This window comes from Oncorhynchus mykiss, chromosome 6 (assembly GCF_013265735.2).
Source record: "Oncorhynchus mykiss isolate Arlee chromosome 6, USDA_OmykA_1.1, whole genome shotgun sequence".
Lineage (NCBI taxonomy): Eukaryota > Metazoa > Chordata > Actinopteri > Salmoniformes > Salmonidae > Oncorhynchus > Oncorhynchus mykiss.
In genome coordinates, this window is record NC_048570.1 from 62,377,858 (window position 1) to 62,400,124 (window position 22,267).

A 22,267-nucleotide genomic window follows, 5' to 3' on the forward strand; every position below is an offset into this window, starting at 1 on the left:
AATCTAGCACGTCATCAAAATGCGCTGTTATTCCAGCACGAGCCTTTTGACAGCTATAAGAAATAGGCTGAATTAAATAAATCTCGAAATAGCTACACTAATCTAATGAATTTATCTACCTAAATAGAGTTTCGACGAACGCTGGTATCTGCTCACATAGTTTTAACTGGCAAGCTTGAACCGAAAACTGTTACAGCTACATTCTGCAATTGTTGGCTAGCAAGCTACAATAAATTAGAGCTCTTTGTCGCATAGCTAGCTAACTCGACCATGTGTCAGGTCGATGAGGAATACAATGGACAGCTAGAACACAGAGTGACCCCACGGTAAGCTATTTACCCATTAACGGCTAGATTACCCATTTGCCTAAACTGCAGTCAAGCTAATGTCCACGTGTAACTATGTTCAGCTCGCTAGCTAACGTTAGCTAAGCTACTTAAAGTGTTGTATGCTGTAGCAACTGCTTCCATCCACTCACATTCATTTTTTTTTTATCGCAGTGTCTCCAAGAAGTGTGTCAAATGCAAAGAAAATACAGCGGTATTGATCATCCGAGCTGGAGATGCATTTTGCAGGTAACGTTTATTGAACTGCTTTTGAGTCACAAACTACATGATTTGTCTCAAGAACTGGCCCCACAGAACTTACAGCAAAAATTAAAAAGTGGTCATTTTTACTTCGTTGTGCTATGTTTGCTCTTATTGTCAGCATATATGCTCTTTGTAGCTAATAATGAAAAGTAATGTATTTATTTGGGTATGTCTTCTGGCCAGGGGCTGCTTCAAGGAGTACTTCATCCACAAGTTCCGGGCCATGCTGGGAAAGAACCGGGTCATTTTCCCAGGAGAGAAGGTATTGAATATCCATCTAACATTTGTGTAACGTCTTACATAAATCAAAAACAACTGAGTTGGCATTGTTTCTCTGTTGTAGGTTCTTCTTGCAGTGTCTGGAGGGCCAGCCTCTAGCTCCATGCTGTCACAGGTTCAAGAGGTAGCTGGGTCAATGTCTTCCTAGATGTAACATACAGTGCGACTACACAATTACTAAAATATCACAGGGCTGACATTTCAGATGCAACTCATTAAGTTTCTTCAAATTATTAAGGGTTTCAAACTGTTTTTGTTTTTCTGAATGAAAATGAACCTTTCTTCTCTCAGGGTTTGAGTCGAGACGCACCCAAGAAGTTGAGATTTGTCCCTGGAATTATCTACATAGATGGTAATGTACATGATGATCATCGCTGCTCTTTGGCACAATGTTTTTTTCTTCATCTGTAACTTAGCAGGTGGTTCTGGCCCATTAGACTAGCTCATGTGTGATGATTGTCTATTCAAATCAAATTTTATTTGTCACATACACATGGTTAGCAGATGTTAATGCGAGTGTAGCGAAATGCTTGTGCTTCTAGTTCCGACAATGCAGTAATAACCAACAAGTAATCTAGCTTACAATTCCAAAACGACTACCTTATACACACACAAGTGTAAAGGGAAAAAGAATATGTACATAAAGATATATGAATGAGTGATGGTACAGAGCGGCATAGGCAAGATACAGTAGATGGTATTGAGTACAGTATATACATATGAGATGAGTATGTAAACAAAGTGGCATAGTTAAAGTGGCATAGTTAAAGTGGCTACATGTATTACATAAAGATGCAGTAGATTATATAGAGTACAGTATATACGTATACATATGAGATGAATAATGTAGGGTATGTAAACATTATATTAGGTAGCATTTCCCATCAATTCCCATTATTAAAGTGGCTGGAGTTGAGTCAGTGTGTTGGCAGCAGCCACTCAATGTTAGTGGTGGCTGTTTAACAGTCTGATGGCCTTGAGATAGAAGCTGTTTTTCAGTCTCTCAGTCCCAGCTTTGATGCACCTGTACTGACCTCGCCTTCTGGATGATAGCGGGGTGAACAGGCAGTGGCTCGGGTGGTTGTTGTCCTTGATGATCTTTATGGCCTTCCTGTGACATCGGGTGGTGTAGGTGTCCTGGAGGGCAGGTAGTTTGCCCCCGGTGATGCATTGTGCAGACCTCACTACCCTCTGGAGAGCCTTACGTTTGTGGGCGGAGCAGTTGCCGTATCAGGCGGTGATACAGCCCGACAGGATGCTCTCGATTGTGCATCTGTAAAAGTTTGAGTGCTTTTGGTGACAAGCCAAATTTCTTCAGCCTCCTGAGGTTGAAGAGGCGCTGCTGCGCCTTCTTCACGATGCTGTCTGTGTGGGTGGACCAATTTAGTTTGTCTGTGATGTGTACGCCGATGTACTATGTCTTGACAGAGGGCGGTGCCAGTGGTCAGAGCATGGAAGAGCGGGAGAGGGCAGTGGCTCAACTGGAGTCAGTTTTCAGAGCCACTAATTACCATTACCACATAGTCCACCTGGAACAGGTGAGCTGCCTAGAGATGGGTCAGAAAAATAATGTTGTTTGTACTTCTGTCTGGGATGTGAGACTGAGCTTTGATCATTGGCATTAAATATGTACAGTGCCTTCGGAAAGTATTCAGACCCCTTGACTTTTTCCACATTTTGTTACGTTACAGCTGTATTCTAAAATGGATTTTAAAAATCCTCAGCGATCTACACACAATATCCCATAATGACAAAGCAAAAACAGGTTTAGACATTTTTGCCAATGTATTAAAAATAAATGGATACCTTATTTACATAAGTATTGCTATGAGACTCAAAATTGAGCTCAGGTGCATCCTTTTTCCATTGATCATCCTTGAGATGTTTCTGATTGGCGTCCCTGTGGTAAATTCATTTGGAAAGGCACACACCTGTCTATATCAAGTCCCACAGTTGACAGGGCAAAAACCAAGCCACAAGGTCAAAGGAATTGTCCGTAGTGCTCCGAGACAGGATTGTGTCGAGGCACAGATCTGGGGAAGGATACCAAAACATTTCTGCAGCATTGAAGGTCCCCACGGACATAGTAGCCTCATAATTCTTAAATGGAAGAAACAAGAGCTGAGCTGGTCATCTGGCCAAACTGAGCAATCGGGGGAGAAGGACCTTGGTCAGGGAGGTGATCAAGAACCTTATGGTCACTCTGACCGAGCTCTAGAGTACCTCTGTGGAGATGGGAGAACCTTCCAGAAGGACAAGCATCCCTGCAGCACTCCACCAATCAGGCCTTTATGGTAGAGTGGCCAGACGGAAGCCACTCAGTAAAAGGCACCTAAAGACTCAGACCATGAGAAACAACATTCTCTGGTGTCGTGAAACCAAGATTGAACTCTTTGGCCTCAATGCCAAGTGTCACGTCTAGAGGAAACCTGACACCATCCCTACGGTGAAGCATGGTGGTGGTAGCATCATGCTGTGGGGATGTTTTTCAGTGGCAGGGACTGGGTTTAGGCCGTCATTGTAAATAAGAATTTAACCGACTTGCCTAGTTTAAATAACGGTTAAACGGTTAAATAAAATATGAACTGAGCAAAGTACAGAGAGATCCTTAATGGAAACCTGCTCAGGACCTCAGACTAAGCACACAGCCAAGACAACGCAGGAGTGGTTTCGGGACAAGTCTCTGAATGTCCTTGAGTGGCCCAGCCAGAGACCGGACTTGAACCCGATCAAACATCTGGAGAGACCAGAAAATAGCTGTGCAGCAACACTCCCCATCCAACCTGACAGAGAAGAATGGGATAAACTCTCCAAATACAGGTGTGCCATGCTTGTAGTGTCATACCCAAGAAGACTGTAATCACAAAGTACTGAGTAAAGGGTCTGAATACTTTTGTAAATGTGATTTCCTTTTTTAAAATAAATAAATTAGCAAAAATGTAAACCTATTTTTGCTTTGTCATTATGGGATATTGTGTGTAGATTGAGGAGAGAAAAAAAACAATTTAATCAATTTTAGAATAAGGCTGTAAAGTAAAATGTGGAAATAGTCAAGGGGGCTGAATACTTTCCCGAAGGCATTGTATTATATATAGCTTGCCATTATTTAGAACATGTGGTTGCATTATCATGTCTATTGTCTTTCGCTTCCCATGGTGTTTCAGGTACTCAGTCTCCCCAGCTCAGTGCTAGAGGCAGGATCATCGGCAACAGAAAAACCACAGACTGGGTCGAGTTATAAAGCTGCTGTGGACCAATTCATCCAGACCAAGAAGAACCAGCATCCAGACTTCTCTGTGGAGAATGCCCAGAGTCACCTGTCCAGTCTGAGCATGCAGAAGGTCGAGAATGGAGTAACCAGCCCCATCACCCCTGAACACACCCAAGCCCTTCAGAGACTGTTTGCCTCTGTGAGGACGCTGACAGCCAAAGAGGATTTGCTATATACACTGAGGTGAGAGATTAGACCGTATCTCCGAGACATGCTATTTACGTATCAGAGCATATGGGTGCTGAACATGTCTGATATGCTTCTGAAGGTCTAGTTTGTGTAAAGGCCATTTATGACAGGTGTAATGCATTGCTTTGTCAAGGCAGCACCTGATTCTCCACACAGCGAGGACACAGGGCTACACCAAGGTGATGATGGGGGACAGCTGCTCCCGTCTGGCCATCAAACTGCTCAGCAACATCTCTCTGGGGCGAGGGGCATCGCTGGCAACCGACACGGTGAGGACAAAATCCTCCCCTCTTTCAGCTCAGTAGAATAGTAAACATTATGTTTATGCCCCTCTAAATATTGCAATAAAGTACCGTTTGTAGCATTACCCCACATAGACATACATTGTGTTTTGAGTTCTGGCAGCAGCAGCTGTGTTATTTTGAAATGTTACTATGTTCACAGGGCTTCTCAGATCCTCGCTACGGAGACGTGGTCATTGTCAGACCCATGAGGGACTATTCCTCTAAAGAAATAGCATATTACAACAGAATGTTTGACATCCCCTCTGTCTTTATCCCTGGCCTGGACACTAAGGTGAGAGTCGACTGTGTTCTGATTACTATCATTGTTATGTAGTGTGGCACTGTCGGCCAAGTCCGTTTTTAGTATTTTAAGAGTATTCTTCCTTCACCGCCTCTTCCAGGCACAAGACAAGGCCAGCATCCAGCACCTGACAGAGAGCTTTGTCACCAAACTCCAAACTGACTTCCCCTCTACTGTCAGCACAATCTACAGGTGAGGATGGGTAGCACACAGAGCCACACTAGGAACCAATTGTAAGAACGACTTCTAAAATCCAAATAACTTCACAGATCTTCATTGTAAAGGGTTTAAACACTGTTTCCCATGCTTGTTCAGTGAACCATGAACAAATAATGAGCATGCACCTGTGGAACGGTCGTTAAGACACTACAGCTTACAGACGGTAGGCAATTAAGGTCACAGTTATGAAAACTTAGAACACTAAAGAGGCCTTTCTACTGACTCTGAAAAACACCAAAAGAAAGATGCCCAGGGTCCCTGTTCATCTGTGTGAACGTGCCTTAGGCATGCTGCAAGGATGCATGAGGATTGCAGATGTGGCCAGGGCAATAAATTGCAAGACGCCTAAGATAGCCCTACATGGAGACAGGACGGACAGCTGATCGTCCTCGCAGTGGCAGACCATGTGTAACAACACCTGCACAGGATCGGCACATCCGAACATCACACCTGCGGGACAGGTACAGGATGGCAACAACAACTGCCCGAGTTACACCAGGAACGCACAATCCCTCCATCAGTGCTCTGACTGTCCGCAATAGGCTGGACTGAGGGCTTATAGGCCTGTTTTACGGCAGGTCCTCACCAGACATCACCGACAACAACGTCACCTATGGCCACAAACCCACCGTCGCTGGACCAGACAGGACTGGCAAAAAGTTATTACTGACGAGTCGCGGTTTTGTCTCACAGGGGTGATTGTCGGATTCGCATTTCTCGTCGAAGGAATGAGTGTTACACCGAGGCCTGTACTCTGAAGCGGGATTGATTTGGAGGTGGAGGGGCTGTCATGGTCTGGGGCTGTGTCACAGCATCATCGGACTGAGCTTGTTGTCATTGCAGTCAATCTCAACGCTGTGCGTTACAGGGAAGACATCCTCCTCCCTCATGTATTACAATTCCTGCAGGCTCATCCTGACATGACCCTCCAGCATGACAATGCCACCAGGCATACTGCTTGTTCTGTGAGTGATTTCCTGCAAGACAGGAATGTCAGTGTTCTGCCATGGACATCGAAAAGCCCGGATGTCAATCCCATTGAGCACGTCTGGGACCTGTTGGATCGGAGGGCTAGGGCCATTCCCCCCAGAAATGTCCGGGAACTTGCGGGTGCCTTGGTGAAAGAGTGGGGTAACATCTCACAGCAAGAACTGGCAAATCTGGTGCAGTCCATGAGGAGGAGATGCACTGCAGTACTTAATGCAGCTGGTGGCCACACCAGATACTGACTGTTACTCTTGATTTTGACCCCTCCCCCTTGTTCAGGGAAACATTATTCCATTTCTGTTAGTCACATGTCTGTGGAACTTGTTTAGTTTGTCTGTTGTTGAATCTTATGTTCACACATGTTAAGTTTGCTGAAAATAAATGCAGTTGACAATGAGGACGTTTCTTTTTTGTTTATATGGTGCAGTATTTGTAAAGAAAATGGTGGTTGGAAATTGATTTTGTTAGGATACTATATCAATCATAAATGAGCCTGTTATGCATCTAGACTCGTGTGAAGATAGCTGTTGAGGATTTTGGTATTGAGTACCTGTTTTGATGGTTGTCTTCCAGGACCAGTGAGAAGCTCCACACAGCATGTCCCCCTCAGAACACCAACACACAACCCTTTGCTAAGTGCCTACTCTGTGTGTGCGCCTTGGACACTAAACTAGGTGAGTCACACTGCCAGTGTACTAAGACGGCATCACATCACAGAAATGTACTGTACTCACTAAATAAAAGTAAGTCATTTTGTACTGAAATTAGTATTTCTATTCCCTAATCACATAAATATCTCTACCTATCCCTCTCTGCCTCACATGTTCTTTAGAGGAGTTCTCTGCCTACCAGGCTACACTGATCTCAGAGCAGCTGTCTCAGAGGCGGGGCCCAGGCCCTGGGTTCACCCGTGGTACAGAAGCAGCTCCAGGGCTGCCTCCAGTCTCCTCAGCAAGCCAGGGCCAGTGCTGCTCCTCTGGAGGGGGCCAGCATCAGGGCTGTATGACTGGAGAGGGGGGCTGCTGCTCCTCTGCTAAGTCAGTAGGCATTTGTCTCCTGTCTCATTACTGTACAGTTGGATTATGTACACAGTGTACAAAACATTAAGAACACCTTCCTAATATTGAGTTGCCTCCCTCCTTTAGCCCTCAGAACAACCTCACTTCGTCGGGGCATTGACTCTACAAGGTGTCGAAAGCGTTCCACAGGGATGCTGGCCCATGTTGACTTCAATGCTAATCACAGTGGTCAAGTTGCCTGGATGTCCTTTGGGTGGTGGACCATTCTTGATACACATGGGGAACTGTTCAGTTAGAACCCAGCAGCGGTGCAATTCTTGGTACCTATCATCATACACCGCTCAAAGGCACTTAAATATGGTCCTGCCCATTCACCCTTTTGAATGGCACACAATCAATTTCCCAATTGTCTCAAGGCTTAAAAATCTTTAACCTGTAACCTCCCCCTCATCTCCACTGATATTAAAGTGGATTTAACAAGTGACACCAATAAGGGATCATAGCTTTCACCTGGATTCACGGAAAGAGCAGGGCTTAGTCTTTTGTGCACTCAGTGTATATTCACGTTTACATTTAGGGTGAAGTGCCAAGCAACTTGAAGTTACTTGTACAAGAGGCTGTTTAATTTGATCCTATTGAATTAATACAATACTGTGTGTGTTCTTTCAGGGAGCCAGAGACGGTGGATCTTAAAAGCCTGTTGTGTTACAGTTGTAGACTGACCATCAAAGACATGGTAAGTGAAAGGACGTCTATCACATCACATTACTCCTAAACATGACCAACATAATCTTTACAAAGACTACAGCAGGACAATGTGCAATGTGAACCATGGCCTTTCTCTGTTCTACAGACAGCAGAAGATGCCCTTCCCCAGTATATACTGTCAGAGGCTGAGAGAAGGAAGAGAAGGTGAGATTTATACAACATTCTTAACTCAAAAACGTGAAATAGCCACAATGTCTGCATAGAATATTGAGTTATTACCAGTAGAATTGCACTGAGCATATCCTTCTATTTACCCTGTTACTTCTGTTTATGGACTTGTCTAGGTCTCAGATGAGGGAGGAGATCAGTGAGTTCCTGCTAGATGAGGAAGAGGATGAAGCCATCCCGAGGGTCAATGGGTCCTTGTGACTGCACAACGTCCAACGGCACTGCAGTGACGTAGTTCCCTTGGCAACTATACAGCCAAGGCTGTTTGTCTCAATATAAACTAACACCAATTGCTTTTAATGAATCAACTGACTGAGTAAATATTATTTGGCTAAAAGACAATAGGCTGATTTTAAACTGTATTTTAACTGCACCCAAAATAAAGCTGCTTTGTACATGGCACTGCTTGGTGGTGAATCTAACATTGATTCAGGTATAACTAATGAATTGAATATGGATGTATGATGCTGAAACAATGAGTTTTTCCATGTCAGAAATGAGAATGAACAATATTTTATTTGGTTTAGAAGCTGAACCACATTATATTGGGAATAGAAATGATTATTCTTCCAAAACAGATCCCATAGCAACAACCTGCATTAGAACTCCCATCAGATTCTCTGAAAATGAGCGCAAACATATGGAAATAAAAGTATAACATGTTTATTAAAGTTAGGAAAGGTTTTGGTTTTTGCATATTGGCAAAAACTGCTCAAGCAATGGCTGAACCCTATTGTAACAATTCAGAAACAAAGGCACAATGGTCGCTGTGTTTTCTGTATAGTGTCACAATTTCTGAATGTACTCCAGCATGACATTTTCCAGAGATGGGGCTAATGTTGACTTGTGCATTATTCCAGCATGGAGACGTTTTGTAAGGATTGTCATGACTAAGACATGTTTCAGTCTTTACAGTGTTGCTATACTCTGTCATTTAACACTTAAGAGATTCAAGTCTTGCGATCAATAAGCCTGTAACTTGTTGCCACGTACAAAGTTAGCTTTCCTCCCAACTGAAGCGTTTCAATTTGTAAACAGTTTGAGTAAGACTCTGAGATTTGGCTGAATATGATCTAATAGTGTTTTGATTGGAAACAAACACCCTACTTTAGGTCCTTTTTCTCTCAAATTGTCCCCTTTGGTGTTGCGTTAGTCCACACTGTAGTGAAGATCCAGCCGGGGGCCTGTCTCTTCATTAAGGGGTAGTGTCTGTAGGTCAAGCCGGCCATCATACCTCATTCAGAAGCCGATATTTCTGTTGGAACCCAGGCAATAAGACAAGAGGAGCCAGGCTTTAGTCTGTGGTCAAAGTGCAAAGCATCTAACCTGCCCTTCTGAATGGAGAGGCCTAGCCACACTTTCCATAACCCGGGGACGGGTACTGGAGCAGACCCCTTGGCCACCACACAGCCTCTGGCTCACTGTCTGTCAGTACAGCCCACCAGCAGAGGCAAATAGTACTGTCAGAGTACAGAAACAGACAAAACATGCCTTTCCCCCTGGCTAAGAGGGGTTTGTGCACAGTGAAAATAGACCCACTGGAGCTAGTATTGGGTCTTTTAGAGAAAGACCAGGTAGAGGCACCCCTGTGTGTGAGACAGCCCCAGCCAGGGGTGATCTGGATAGGACAGCAAGGGGGGGAGGGCTAGCGATTGTCACTTGATAGCTTGTCTCTTGTCCACTTAATCATAGTCTCTGGTGAGCGGTAGAGGAAGATGAGTTTGGAGTAGAGCTCCTCTTCCAGCTCTAGCTCTCCTGTCTCCCTGACCAGGAAGATGTCTGTGCACAGCTTGAGGATACGGTTAACACAGGGCAGCTCCTCAAACATAATGGAGTGAGAGATCTCACTGAAGAAGCCCCTCACAAACTTCCCAATCACCAGCACCACAGACACATACAGCCCCATGATCCTGCAATGGAGAACAAGTGTAGAATGAGCTTCATTGAACATAGATCTCTCTTCTATACAGTTAATTTCCCACACAATAGTTTGAATGGGCTACCATTGAGAACACAGGCACGCATAGATCCTTACCCATATCCTGCCAGGAAACCTAGACTGGGGGGGCTGACTTTGTCATTGAAGATGACCATCGGCAGGACGCCGCAGGCCCCTTTGGACGGAGTACAGTCGGCGATGCTGATGTCCCACCACTCCTGGGCCCCACGGGTGCTGTTCAGAGAGCGGTCCCTCATCAGAGACAGTGTTATATCCTGGTAGCCATCCTCATCACCTGCAACATAACATGGTGTCGGAGAATTGTAACACAGACTGACTGTCCATGTTTTAGCTTTGAACTTCCTTATAGACGAATTGGTTGTTTAGCAACAAAACTGATGCATGCGCAACTATAGGGCAAAACAGATGGAGTTGGCTTAGATGGTTGATTACATGTAAACTATATATCATCTCCAATGTTTATTGAAAATATAAAGAAATAAAGCTGAACAATGAGCACTTGTCTCTCAAATAAATCGTTACAGCTAGTAAATTTTGGCCCTATTAGTAGACATGACATCAGTCAAAACAAGACATGGTATCAAGAACAACGAGCTGAAACGAGCCACTCACGATTCACCAAATGGCAGTTTCTTGTCATTGTTGCAAGGTATCTGGCCATCCAGAACCACAACAACACACTGCCTTCTGCCCCTTTGAAGCGTGTGCATCGTTCTCGTGATGCTGTCAGCTAACCGTCTATATTTCTAGTACTGTGGCAGGAAGGATGTTTATACATAAAAGCCGCTCTGACCTTTATACAGCTGGTCGACTGGTTTGGCCTCGGCGCCGTTTGGTGCTCGGATATAGTTGGGGAACATGTGAGGCACACGTCTGATAAAAAAAAAGTACAGATAATGTCAAACAGAATTCAGGACAGGATTTCACACAGAAATTGAAATAAACTCAGCAAAAAAAGAAACGTCCTCCCACTGTCAACCACATTTATTTTCAGCAAACTTAACATGTGTAAATATTTGTGTGAACATAACAAGACTCAACAACTGAGACATAAACTGAACAAGTTGGATGTCAGGATGAGCCTGCAGGAAAGGTACTACATGAGGGAGGAGGATGTCTTCCCTGTAACGCACAGAGTTGAGATTGCCTGCAATGACAACAAGCTCAGTCCGATGATGCTGTGACACACCGCCTCAGGCCATGACGGCCCCTCCACCTCCAAATCGATCCCTCTTCAGAGTACAGGCCTCGGTGGAACGCTCATTCCTTTGACGATAAATGCGGATCCGACCAGGGATCTCACCCCTGATGAGACAAAACCGCGACTCGTCAGTGAAGAGCACTTTTTGCCAGTCCTGTCTGGTCCAGCGACAGTGAGTTTGTGCCCATAGGCGACGTTGTTGCCGGTGATGTCTGGTGAGGACCTGCCTTACAACAGGCTTACAAGCCCTCAGTCCAACCTCTCTCAGCCTATTGCGGACAGTCAGAGCACTGATGAAGTGATTGTGCGTTCCTGGTGTAACTCGGGCAGTTGTTGTTGCCATCCTGTACCTGTCCCGCAGGTGCGATGTTCGGATGTGCCGATCCTGTGCAGGTGTTGTTACGCGAGGACGATCAGCTGTCCGTCCTGTCTCCCTGTAGCGCTGTCTTAGGCGTCTCACTGTACAGACATTGCAATTTATTGCCCTGGCCACATCTGCAGTCCTCATGCCTCCTTGCAGCATGCCTAAGGCACGTTCACGAAAATGAGCAGGGACCCTGGGCATCTTTCTTTTGGTGTTTTTCAGAGTCAGTAGAAAGGTGTCCTCTTTAGTGTCCTAAGTTTTCATAACTGTGACCTTAATTGCCTACCGTCTGTAAGCTGTTAGTGTTTTAACGACCGTTCCACAGGTACATGGTCATTCATTGTTTATGGTTCACTGAACAAGCATGGGAAACAGTGTTTAAACCCTTTACAATGAAGATCTGTGAAGTTGTTTGGATTTTTACAAATTATCTTTGAAAGACAGGGTCCTGAAAAAGGGATGTTTCTTTTTTTGCTGAGTTTACTACATTTGACTTTGAGCGGAGAGCAGAACATACACTGGGTCTGTGCGGTTCCCCACTAGCAGGGAAGCCAGGTCTGCTCTGACCGGGTTGCCTGGATCCAGATCGATGGAGTACTTGTCAGACGTGTGCTCCACAGTGCCACCCTTGCCAAGGTCCCTGAAGAAAGAGACAGACACAAATACAATAAATACTATAGAAAACCACAGGGCAATTGCATAAACAAATGTTTTTACGTCTGCAACAACTTAAAAACCACACATACACACACACACACACAAACAGGTGCATACACATACAGATGCACACACACACACACACACACACCACACCCAGCTGACCTCTGGAAGGTCCAGGCCAGGCGTAGGGTCATGTCCACAGGGCTGCCCAGCAGCTCCTTGACCACCTCCTGTCGACTTGGTGGGCTGATCCGCCACACTGACCCTGAGCTGCCCTCGATCTTAGCTGTCACTATGTCCTCATAGCTGTAGAGGGTGATGAACTGCATAGCCCTCTGCAGGGGGGACACACAGACAGTCAGAAGTTACAACTACCTACCGTGGAGGCAAATAGAGAGCAGCAGAGCTCAAGTCCATGTTTGTTGTATTCATCATTCAACAGGGATCACTTACTCACAGTTGTACACAATTTGTTTAATTAGAATCTAAAACAGGGTGCCCAAGGGAAGGAAATTGGATGAGCTCTTTACAGTAGAGTTGGAGGTATTACGCACAGCATTGTCATAGAAGTTGGTGGTGAGTTTGTTGTAGTCCTCCTCAGTGAAGGACTGAATGGACTGCTGCTGGACACTCATGGTGAACAAGGGCTGTGGAGAGGGACAACGGTTCACGTTTTAGTACAACAAATCTAACATGAGCACATATCAAATGTATCTTCCATAGATTCTCCATTGCTTGCATTTTAGTGCTGGACGAGACTTGCCGTTGAAGATGACCATGGGCAGTATGGGTCCGGTGCCCATTAGAGTGTAAATTGTGCTCACCCCCCCCCCCCCCCCCCCCCCCCCCCCCCAGTAATTACCTCATATCCTCCCAGCTTGACGGTCACTGTGACATCCACAGGGTGATTGACCACGCCCACCACCGATCTGACCAACGAGATGAAGAGCAGCGGGAACCAGATGATGCAGATGAGAAAGAAGATGATGAGTCCTCCCATCCCATACTTCACTATCTTCTTCTTCTTCTGGCCTTTGGGCTGAGGGTATTTCTGAGGATGAAGAGGAACCAGCTGTAAGAACTGCTGGCCTAATCACATACTACAACAGACGGCAAGGGATTTTATCAACTACATTTGTAACCTAGAGGTCCTTTGTACCTTCTCTGTCTCACGGCTGCACTTAATGATGAAGATGTTGGCGTAGATGTCTTCCACACACATCCAGTTGGAGAGGGACAGAGTGGTGTCAGTCCACACCCAGTCCATCACTGCCCGGAGCTCCACCAGGAAAGGCACCAAGCGGAACCTGAGGCAGACAGACAATATCACCCTGTACCAATACCCAACCTCATCCCATCACCTCCCTGAACAGGGAGACTCCCTGACACAAACATATGATATGGTGTGGCAGAGTAGGAGATTATGAATGGACAGACTCACCCTTGGAAGAGGAAGAGGTTGAGGTGGTTGAACTTCTTAGTGAGGAAGTTGCCCAGGATTCGGGTGGGGTAGCCACAGCGGATCTGATAAGCCGACAGGGCAAAGTAGATACACTTGAAGAAGTACCAGAGCTGAGCCACAGAGTTTTGACTGAACATCCTGAGAGGACAGAGGGAGACACACCTCAGTACACACCTCAGAGAAATGATGCAATAGGCACGCCGCTTCAGGACTGTCGAACACCACGAAGATAGACAAACATAAGCGTGATTAAATAGACAAGACGTAATGAGATGTGTCACTCTGCGGACACACCCTCGTCTTCCTCACCTCTCAGTGACAGCAGGCAGGATGAAGAACATCCAGAGGTGGATGCCGAACACCAGGATGATCTGGAAGATGAGCTTGCCCAGGACAGTCTTGCGGAGGTAGAGGGCTCGGTCGATGATCATGGTGCTGAACTGGATGAGCAGCATCACCAGGAAGGCCTCGGGCACCTGGTCCTCTGACAGCGTGGAGGCAATGTCTGCTGCGGCCGAGTGTTTCTGAGGCACAACGGGAAAACCGTTTAGTCCACAGAATGCTGTTATAGTGTCCTGTGACCAAGCACAGAGCTTCTAGACATGGTGTTTTGATGGTTTAATCGGAATTACATGTAGGTGGTGATGCAACAATGAGTAATACAATATCAGGAACTGTTTTTGAGAGGTTTGAAAGGTTTGAGAGCTTTTGCCGGCGCAGGTATCGGAATAAGTTGTGTGTCAAGAGTGGCCTCGTACAGCAAGTGCATTCAATGCAGTCATGTAAACAGTACTCACTCCAAAGGCCCAGAAACCAAAGACAATGATGATGAAATCCACCACGTCAGTGAGGAACATGAGGGCGTAGACATCAGTGGCAGCACGGTACGGTGCATGTAAGATGTCGCTGAAGAATTCGTGACACGGCTTGTAGACATTCCGCACACTACAAAGAGGGTTGGGAAATCAAATCACTGCCTCATGCCCAAATATGGCAAGATTATAGAGGACAGCTGATTCATACAGCACAGCAATCGCGTCACAACCAATTACACTTCTAAATGCAAATCAAAACCCACAGAATTATTTACAAACCATAACACTAGAGAGTCCACTGGTTATGCAACTGTGTGACGTCAGTATTGTCTGACGAGCTCTCTAGTGAGTAACTCCTGTGTACTTACGCTGTGATGGTGAGGTGCTTGATCTTCTCTCCCGCTGCTATCAGCTTCTTACTGGCTGCATCTCTACGCTTACCCTTCTGTTTCTTCTTCTGCTCCTTTTTCTCAGCCTTCATATCTAAGGCTTCTAGGATCCAAACAGAATACAAATTATTTCACTGTAACTCTGAGGAGGGCAGTCATAAGGACACACACTCCTATTCTGAAATCCCCAGCCCTTAATTCATGAATGTCTTCATTCTCCTCTCTACTGCTAGTTTCTTTAACTGACCTTTGCTTAATTGTTTTTTCTTGCGGAAGCGCATGATGCTGCCCTTCTTCTTGGGTCCCTCCACAGGCAGGCTAGGGGGCGGCTCTGGGGTGGGGACTAAGCTGGTGCTGGGCTCTGGTTCAGGCTCTGGTTCGGCCTTCTGGTCCTCGTCCGGTTTGAGTTCCTCCAGGTCCATGAGGCTGGGTCCTGGGCTGGGATGAACATGGACTTCCACCCCCTCCCCCTCTCCCCCCTCCTTCTTGTTGGCCTCTTCTGATGGCCGTGAGGGCTTCTCCTCCAGAGCACATTCCTGGTCCCACAGGCCATACCGCTGATGAGAGACAGTGAAGAAACAAAACCGTTAGGAGGATTGAATCCAAATCTTGTGGTATAAACGTACACTACAGTTCAAAAGTTTGGGGTCACTTAGAAATGTCCTTGCTTTTTGAAAGAAAAGCACATTTTTTGTCCATTAAAATAACATTAAATTGATCAGAAATACAGTATAGACATTAACGTTGTAAATGACTATTGTAGCTGGAAACGGCAGATTTTTAATGGAATATCTACATAGGCGTACAGAGGCCCATTATCAGCAACCATCACTCCTGTGTTCCAATGGCACGTTGTGTTAGCTAATCTTAGTTTATCATTTTAAAAGGCTAATTGATCATTAGAAAACCCTTTTGCAGTTATGTTAGCACAGCAATAAAACTGACCTTCTTTTGACTAGTTGAGTATCTGGAGCATCAGCACTTGTGGGTTCGATTACAGGCTCAAAATGGCCAGAAACAAAGACCTTTCTTCTGAAACTCGTCAGTCTATTCTTTGCCTAAGAAATTAAGGCTATTTCATGTGAGAAATTGCCAAGAAACTGAAGATCTCGTACAATGCTGTTTACTACTCCCATCACAGAACAGCGCAAACGGGCTCTAACCAGAATAGAAAGAGTGGGAAGCACCGGTGCACAACTGAGAAAGAGGACAAGTACATTAGAAAGTTCTTTGTTTCTGGCCATTTTGAGCCTGTAATCGAACCCACAAGTGCTGATGCTCCAGATACTCAACTAGTCTAAAGAAGGACCGTTTTATTGCTTATTTAATCAGAACAACAGTTTTCAGCTGTGCTAACATAATTGCAAAAGGGTTTTCTACTGATCAATTAGCCTTTTAAAATGATAAACTTGGATTAGCTAACACAACCTGCCATTGGAACACAGGAGTGACGGTTGCTGATAATGGGCCTCTCTCTGTACGCCTATGTAGATATTCCATTAAAAAAATCTGCCATTTCCAGCTACAAGTCATTTACAACATTAACAATGTCTACACTGTATTTCTGATCAATTTGATGTTGTTTGAATGGACATTATTTCTTTTTTTTTTCTTTCAAAAAGCAAGGACATTTCTAAGTGACCCCAATCCTTTGAACGGTAGTGTAGGATTATAAAGTCATGTCACTGAGAGTTCAATGGTGGGCTGGTATACCTGTAGCAGTGAGCGATGGAAGAAGAGAGCCAGCAGCTGCAGCAGATCATAGCGGATGTAGTTATCAGTCTTCTCCAGGCCCAGGATACGAGGTGGGAAGAAAGGCTTGTCCTCGTTCAGCGTGAGCTCATATGCACTGTTCCACGGGAAGAAACCAAACTGGAACAGGTACTTCACCACCACCATGACCTGAGTAGAACCGGAACAAACCAGAACAATGCAGAGGGAAACATAGTTTAACATAAAGAAACGTATCTGATACATGACCATCTGTTAAATATGACTTTTTATTTTTTTACATTTTTTGTTGTAAAAGCTAACAGCCTGGAACGGGAACAGTGTGGAATAAAGCCCTAAATTAGGTCTGGAAATGTGGAATGCTATTTGGTTTCTACCTTTTGTTTTTTATTGCACACCTGGTGTAAACCAATCTTACACATTACATACTTCACCACTTTAGCCAACGAAAGCAAGAAGAGGGAGAAGATAGTAAGCGTCTGCACCTGTGCAATGGCTATGTCTCAACAGGCGTGTATAGGTGTGCAATGGCTGCGTCTCAACAGGCTTGTATAGGTGTGCAATGGCTATGTCTCAACAGGCTTGTATAGGTGTGCAATGGCTATGTCTCAACAGGCTTGTATAGGTGTGCAATGGCTATGTCTCAACAGGCTTGTATAGGTGTGCAATGGCTATGTCTCAACAGGCTTGTATAGGTGTGCACTACCATACCACATTGGTGCAACAATAACAATCTATAAACCAGCTCTGTCTTGGTACCAGCATTTTTTTATTTTTGTTTTGAATTTTACCCCTTTTTCTCCCCAATTTCGTGCTATCCAATTGTTCGTAGCTACTATCTTGTCTCATCGCTACAACTCCCGTACGGGCTCGGGAGAGATGAAGGTTGAAAGTCATGCGTTCTCCGATACACAACCCAACCAAGCCGCACTGCTTCTTAACACAGCGTGCATCCAACCTGGAAGCCAGCCGCACCAATGTGTCTGAGGAAACACCGTGCACCTGGCAACCTTGGTTAGCGCGCACTGCGCCCGGCCCGCCACAGGAGTCGCTGGTGCGCGATGAGACAAGGATATCCCTACCGGCCAAACCCTCCCTAACCCGGACGACGCTAGGCCAATTGTGAGTCGCCCCACGGACCTCCTGGTTGCGGCCGGTTACGACAGAGCCTGGGCGCAAACCCAGAGTCTCTGGTGGCACAGCTGGCGCTGCTGTACAGCGCCCTTAACCACTGCGCCACCCGGGAGGCCCGGTACCAGCATTTTCAACCCAACAACGACCCACCTCAGTGTAGACAATAGCGGTCATCCAGAACTTCTTGGTGGGGCGTGGCACGGCCAGCATGGCCCAGAGGAAGATGAGGATGGGCAGCACCACTGAGATGACAGAGGCCGTCACCATGTTGTTGAGCACGATGATGAAGTAGCACACCAGCTCTGAGTTGGCAGCCAGGAGGTTGTACAGGGCAAACTGCAGCTTCAGCAGGCGGTTCTGAGAGGAGTAGAACTCTCTACACTGGACCAGCTCCTCCACAAAGAACTGCCTGAGTTAGGGGGGTATAGAGACATCGGGGTCAGTACAGTTCATACAAGCAGAACATACACAAGCTGATACGTGGGGACAGTTGGCAGTCTGAGTCGATCAGGCTAGAAGCTGGGGTCTGTAGCATGTCAACTGTAGAGGTCTTCTGGGAAGTTTATGTCAGTACCGGTCAGTGAGCATCTCGCTGGCGGTCCTGGAGTGGCGGTAGCGGCTTTTGTGCTGTGGTTCTGGCTCCACCCCCAGCAGCTCCAGAGTGGGCTCTGAACAACACAGCGTGGTGCCGCTGTGATGCTCACGCTCGCTCAGCTCCACCAGCTCCAACCCACTACAACATAACACACAGGTCAGCAATAACACTCAACACTGACAATTATACTGAACAAAAATATAAACGCAACATGCAACAATTTCAAAGATGTTACTGAGTTACAGTTCATATGAGGAAATCAGTCAATTGAAATAAATGTATTAGGCCCTAATCTGTGGCATTGTGTTGTGTGACAAAACGGCTAATTTTATTGTCCCCAGCACAAGTTGCACCTGTGTAATGATCATGCTGTTTAATAATTTTCTTGATATTCCATACCTGTCATGTGGATGGATTATATTGTCAAATGAGAAATATTCACTAACAGGGATGTAAACAAATTTGTGCACAAACTTTGAGGGGAATTAAGCTTTTTGTGCATATGGAAAATTTCTGGGATTTTTTATTTCAGCTCATGAAACATGGGACCAACACTTTATATTTTTGTTCAGTGTAGATGATTACAAACTAGTAAGAAAATGACATTTTTTTCATATAAATTTTGTTAAATTCTATTCTGTTCCTCCCTCGAAAGAGATATTCAATATTAATGTGCCCAATAGGTTAAATGGGCCATCACCTTCACCAACCTGGTGGCACTGGTTCTATTCACGTGGTCCGTGTCTCCCTCTATGTCTCCCAGACAGGTCTCCATAGTGGGGCTCTCACTGCCCTGGGACAGCTGATCCTCCATGGGCTCCCTCAGAGATCCCTGTTAAACACTACAGGGTTAGGGTCCATCACTGGTCATACTGGGACAGGGCCCCACTAGAAGTAGATGACTTCTAGTTGTGGGAGGTACCTTATAACTGACCTGGCTGACATTGTGTATGAGGTGGTAGCGTTCGTTGCACAGCACGGTGGAGGTGTCCACGTACTGCTTGGTGATGAGGTTGAGCCACTCTGTTAGGCCATCCACCATGGCCAAGAACACGACCCACAGCAACATGAGGACGTCCAGGATCCTCTGCACAATGTCTGCCTTCCCTATAGCACAGCATGAGATTACATTGCACTAGGTCATACAGACAATAAAATGTGTGAAACTTAATGAATAAATGGCACTGGGAATATAGTGGCCAAAATATGTAACCTACATCATTAAATAAACCCCAAAATACCTGAGCCCTCTCCATCAAGTTCGTCATTGTCGTCGATCTCTTCATGTGAAATGCTTTCTTCAAATTCAAGACTACCTTCATGACCTGTAACAGAAAAAACAACAAGTTAATCACTGTGTGTGTGTGTGTGTGTGTGTGTGTGTGTGTGTGTGTGTGAACTCTGACCTGATGCTGGAGAACTGTCCTGTTTCCTCTGCCGTCTCTCCTCTCTTTCCAGCCTCCTCTGTTCTTTCTGTCTCTCCTGACGTTCCCTCAGCGTTGCCTTGGCGCTGGTCACCCACGCCCGGTACGCCAGCTGAGGGCACAGGGGGAGGCAGGAGGAATTAACATGCTTCAATACTGCATTATGAAAAGCAAACATTGGAGTATTTTGAGTAATATTGTTTCTTTTTGCACATTTCAGTGCATTTTAGCAGTGTGAAAATGCTGTGGTGGCAGAGGCTGTGTTGATTAACTGTAAGGTGAACTCACCTGAAAGGCAGTCTGTTTCTGAGGCTTTTTTTCTTCTGAAAACAGTTCGTCTTCCTCCTCACTGTCCGACTCAAACAGGTAGTAATCCCCAGAATGCAACACTGCAAAGGTAAACAGAAACCATCCAGATGATATCAATACATGGGGACAGGACAGACCATGGGTAGTGAATGCATTTACTGGTAGTACAACAATGGCTGTGGCGGTCACGAAATTTAGTCAGCCGGTGATTGTAAAGCAAATAGCTGTCGGTCTCACGGTAATTGACGATGAATTAACATAAACACACTCAGCATCTCCTGGCTTCCACACAAGCCACTGATGCAGAACTTTGGAGAATCTACATTTTAAAAAGTCTAATAACTCCATGTAATATAGCATACACCTTCAAAATAAATCCTCTATTTATTTTAGACAGGTCTAAAGAAGCATGATATGAAGAAAATCTAGTCTATTCAGAAAAACAGAATAGCATACTCTGAGCTGTCCTTATTTAAGGTCTTGATCTGGCTATGCTAAACGGCTATGGGCTACACTAGTTCATTTAGCAGACAAGATTTGCTTAGAATTCTGTGGCATTATTTTTATATTACTTTATAGTATGAAGAATACAATTTAACAAGGTTGAATAAAATAGAAAGGATATTTTCTCAAAAGGATTTGAGGGAGTGCACATATGCGGCTATTATGTGTTGAGCAGTTAACAAATCAATAGGTACTCCTATATGCTTAATTTAGAGTTAATAATGGAACTTTATTTGTTCTACAAATGTTGGGCTATATGTTTTGATTGTTAATACAATGTAAGGCTGCATGATGCGACCCTAATGATGATTTGAAAATAAATAGCTTGAAAGGCATGAGCTCTGCTTGGGTCTTTTTTGCGCAGGGTGTACACACTTCATTAGTCTCTCATTCACAATTTGACAAGCACTTGATAATGCCTCGAATATCACGGCTGCATCTACTTTGGTGACTGTAACGCACCCTAAAAAAATCCATGCCTTTTCGCGGCCAGTGGCTGTTAAGCCCTTGGCCCGGAGTGCTGCGTTGTGCCCTTCACCCGAGTGCTGCAGATCGGTGGGTCCCCCACGGAACGGTTGAGCTAACGTAGGCTTGAGCTAACGTATGCGATTAGCATGAGGTTGTAAGTAACAAGAACATTTCCCAGGACATAGACATATCTGATATTGGCAGAAAGTTTAAATTCTTGTTTATCTAACTGCACTGTCCAATTTACAGTAGCTATTACAGTGGAAGAATACCATGCTATTGTTTGAGGAGAGTTCACAGTTATGAACTTGTAAATGTATTAATAAACCAATTAGGCACATTTGGGCAGTCTTGATACAAGAATTTTAACAGAAATGCAATGGTTTATTGGATCAGTCTAAAACTTTGCACATACACTGCTGCCATCTAAATTGTGCATGGTCTGGAATAATACATTATGGTCTTTCTCTTGTATTTCAAAGATGGTACAATTATTATTTTTTTAAACACGTTTTTTTTTTTGTATTAACTTTACCAGATCTAATGTGTTATATTCTCTTATATTCATTTCCCATTTCCACAAACTTCAAAGTGTTTCCTTTCAAACGGTATGAAGAATATGTATATCCTTGCTTCAGGTCCTGAGCTACAGGCAGTTAGATTTGGGTATGTCATTTTAGGCCCAAAAATTTAAAAAAGTGGAAGATCTTTAAGAAGCACCTCTCACTCACATGGCTCTCCATCATGTGATCGTCTCTTTCTCACAGGCTACAAGTGAAGACAGACATATCGGGGACACAACCGCGCGCGTCCTAATCCAATTCCGAGGTGCATATTGAAGATATTGGCAGATCTGTCCACATTTACTTTTCGTCAGTCAACAAGATGAATAGGCCTAACTGCAAAAGCACCCACCTATGTCAATATACTATCCCCATAGTACAAAAGTCAACCTATTCTATTCTGTGCGAGAAATACATATTCCAAACATAGTCTGGGACAGTTTATAAGCGCAGCAATGCGCACATGGTAGTAGGCTTATGTATGCCAGTTAGGCGCTAAACCCCTTGTAAAGCGGATTAATGTGCTTAAAGAAGTTATTTGGCCACTTTAGTTGTGATACAAAACATATAGGCCTATGGGCTAGGCTACATGAGGTGTGTGACTATAATTAGA

At 44.9% G+C, this 22,267-nt stretch overlaps 2 protein-coding genes across 2 annotated transcripts in view; one reads left to right on the top strand and one right to left on the bottom strand.

The window, feature by feature from the left end:
• The first annotated feature begins 14 nt into the window (after positions 1-14).
• On the top strand, positions 15-8,475 carry LOC110526295 (cytoplasmic tRNA 2-thiolation protein 2). The gene is made up of 15 exons (XM_021607120.2): positions 15-326; positions 501-575; positions 774-852; positions 934-993; positions 1,161-1,221; positions 2,298-2,407; positions 4,034-4,323; positions 4,463-4,598; positions 4,774-4,905; positions 5,015-5,106; positions 6,694-6,794; positions 6,953-7,157; positions 7,809-7,875; positions 7,993-8,051; positions 8,192-8,475. The coding sequence occupies exons 1-15, from the start codon at positions 271-273 to the stop codon at positions 8,274-8,276; spliced, it is 1,608 nt and encodes a 535-aa protein (XP_021462795.2). The 5' UTR covers positions 15-270; the 3' UTR covers positions 8,277-8,475.
• A 97-nt stretch (positions 8,476-8,572) lies between these two features.
• Positions 8,573-22,267, bottom strand: part of LOC110526294 (piezo-type mechanosensitive ion channel component 1) — a 72,265-nt gene continuing 58,570 nt past the window's right edge. The window contains exons 30-50 of the mRNA XM_021607119.2: positions 20,099-20,199; positions 19,793-19,922; positions 19,628-19,711; positions 19,321-19,493; positions 19,097-19,218; positions 18,366-18,524; positions 17,942-18,200; positions 16,640-16,828; positions 15,174-15,483; positions 14,906-15,029; positions 14,520-14,667; positions 14,032-14,246; positions 13,702-13,860; positions 13,420-13,567; positions 13,123-13,311; positions 12,815-12,907; positions 12,423-12,595; positions 12,118-12,240; positions 10,829-10,908; positions 10,111-10,309; positions 8,573-9,985 (exon numbers count right to left, since the gene is read on the bottom strand). Of these exons, the coding sequence (XP_021462794.2) occupies positions 9,721-9,985; positions 10,111-10,309; positions 10,829-10,908; positions 12,118-12,240; positions 12,423-12,595; positions 12,815-12,907; positions 13,123-13,311; positions 13,420-13,567; positions 13,702-13,860; positions 14,032-14,246; positions 14,520-14,667; positions 14,906-15,029; positions 15,174-15,483; positions 16,640-16,828; positions 17,942-18,200; positions 18,366-18,524; positions 19,097-19,218; positions 19,321-19,493; positions 19,628-19,711; positions 19,793-19,922; positions 20,099-20,199 (3,443 nt within the window). The 3' untranslated portion in view covers positions 8,573-9,720. The remainder of the gene's footprint in view (positions 9,986-10,110; positions 10,310-10,828; positions 10,909-12,117; positions 12,241-12,422; positions 12,596-12,814; positions 12,908-13,122; positions 13,312-13,419; positions 13,568-13,701; positions 13,861-14,031; positions 14,247-14,519; positions 14,668-14,905; positions 15,030-15,173; positions 15,484-16,639; positions 16,829-17,941; positions 18,201-18,365; positions 18,525-19,096; positions 19,219-19,320; positions 19,494-19,627; positions 19,712-19,792; positions 19,923-20,098; positions 20,200-22,267) is intronic.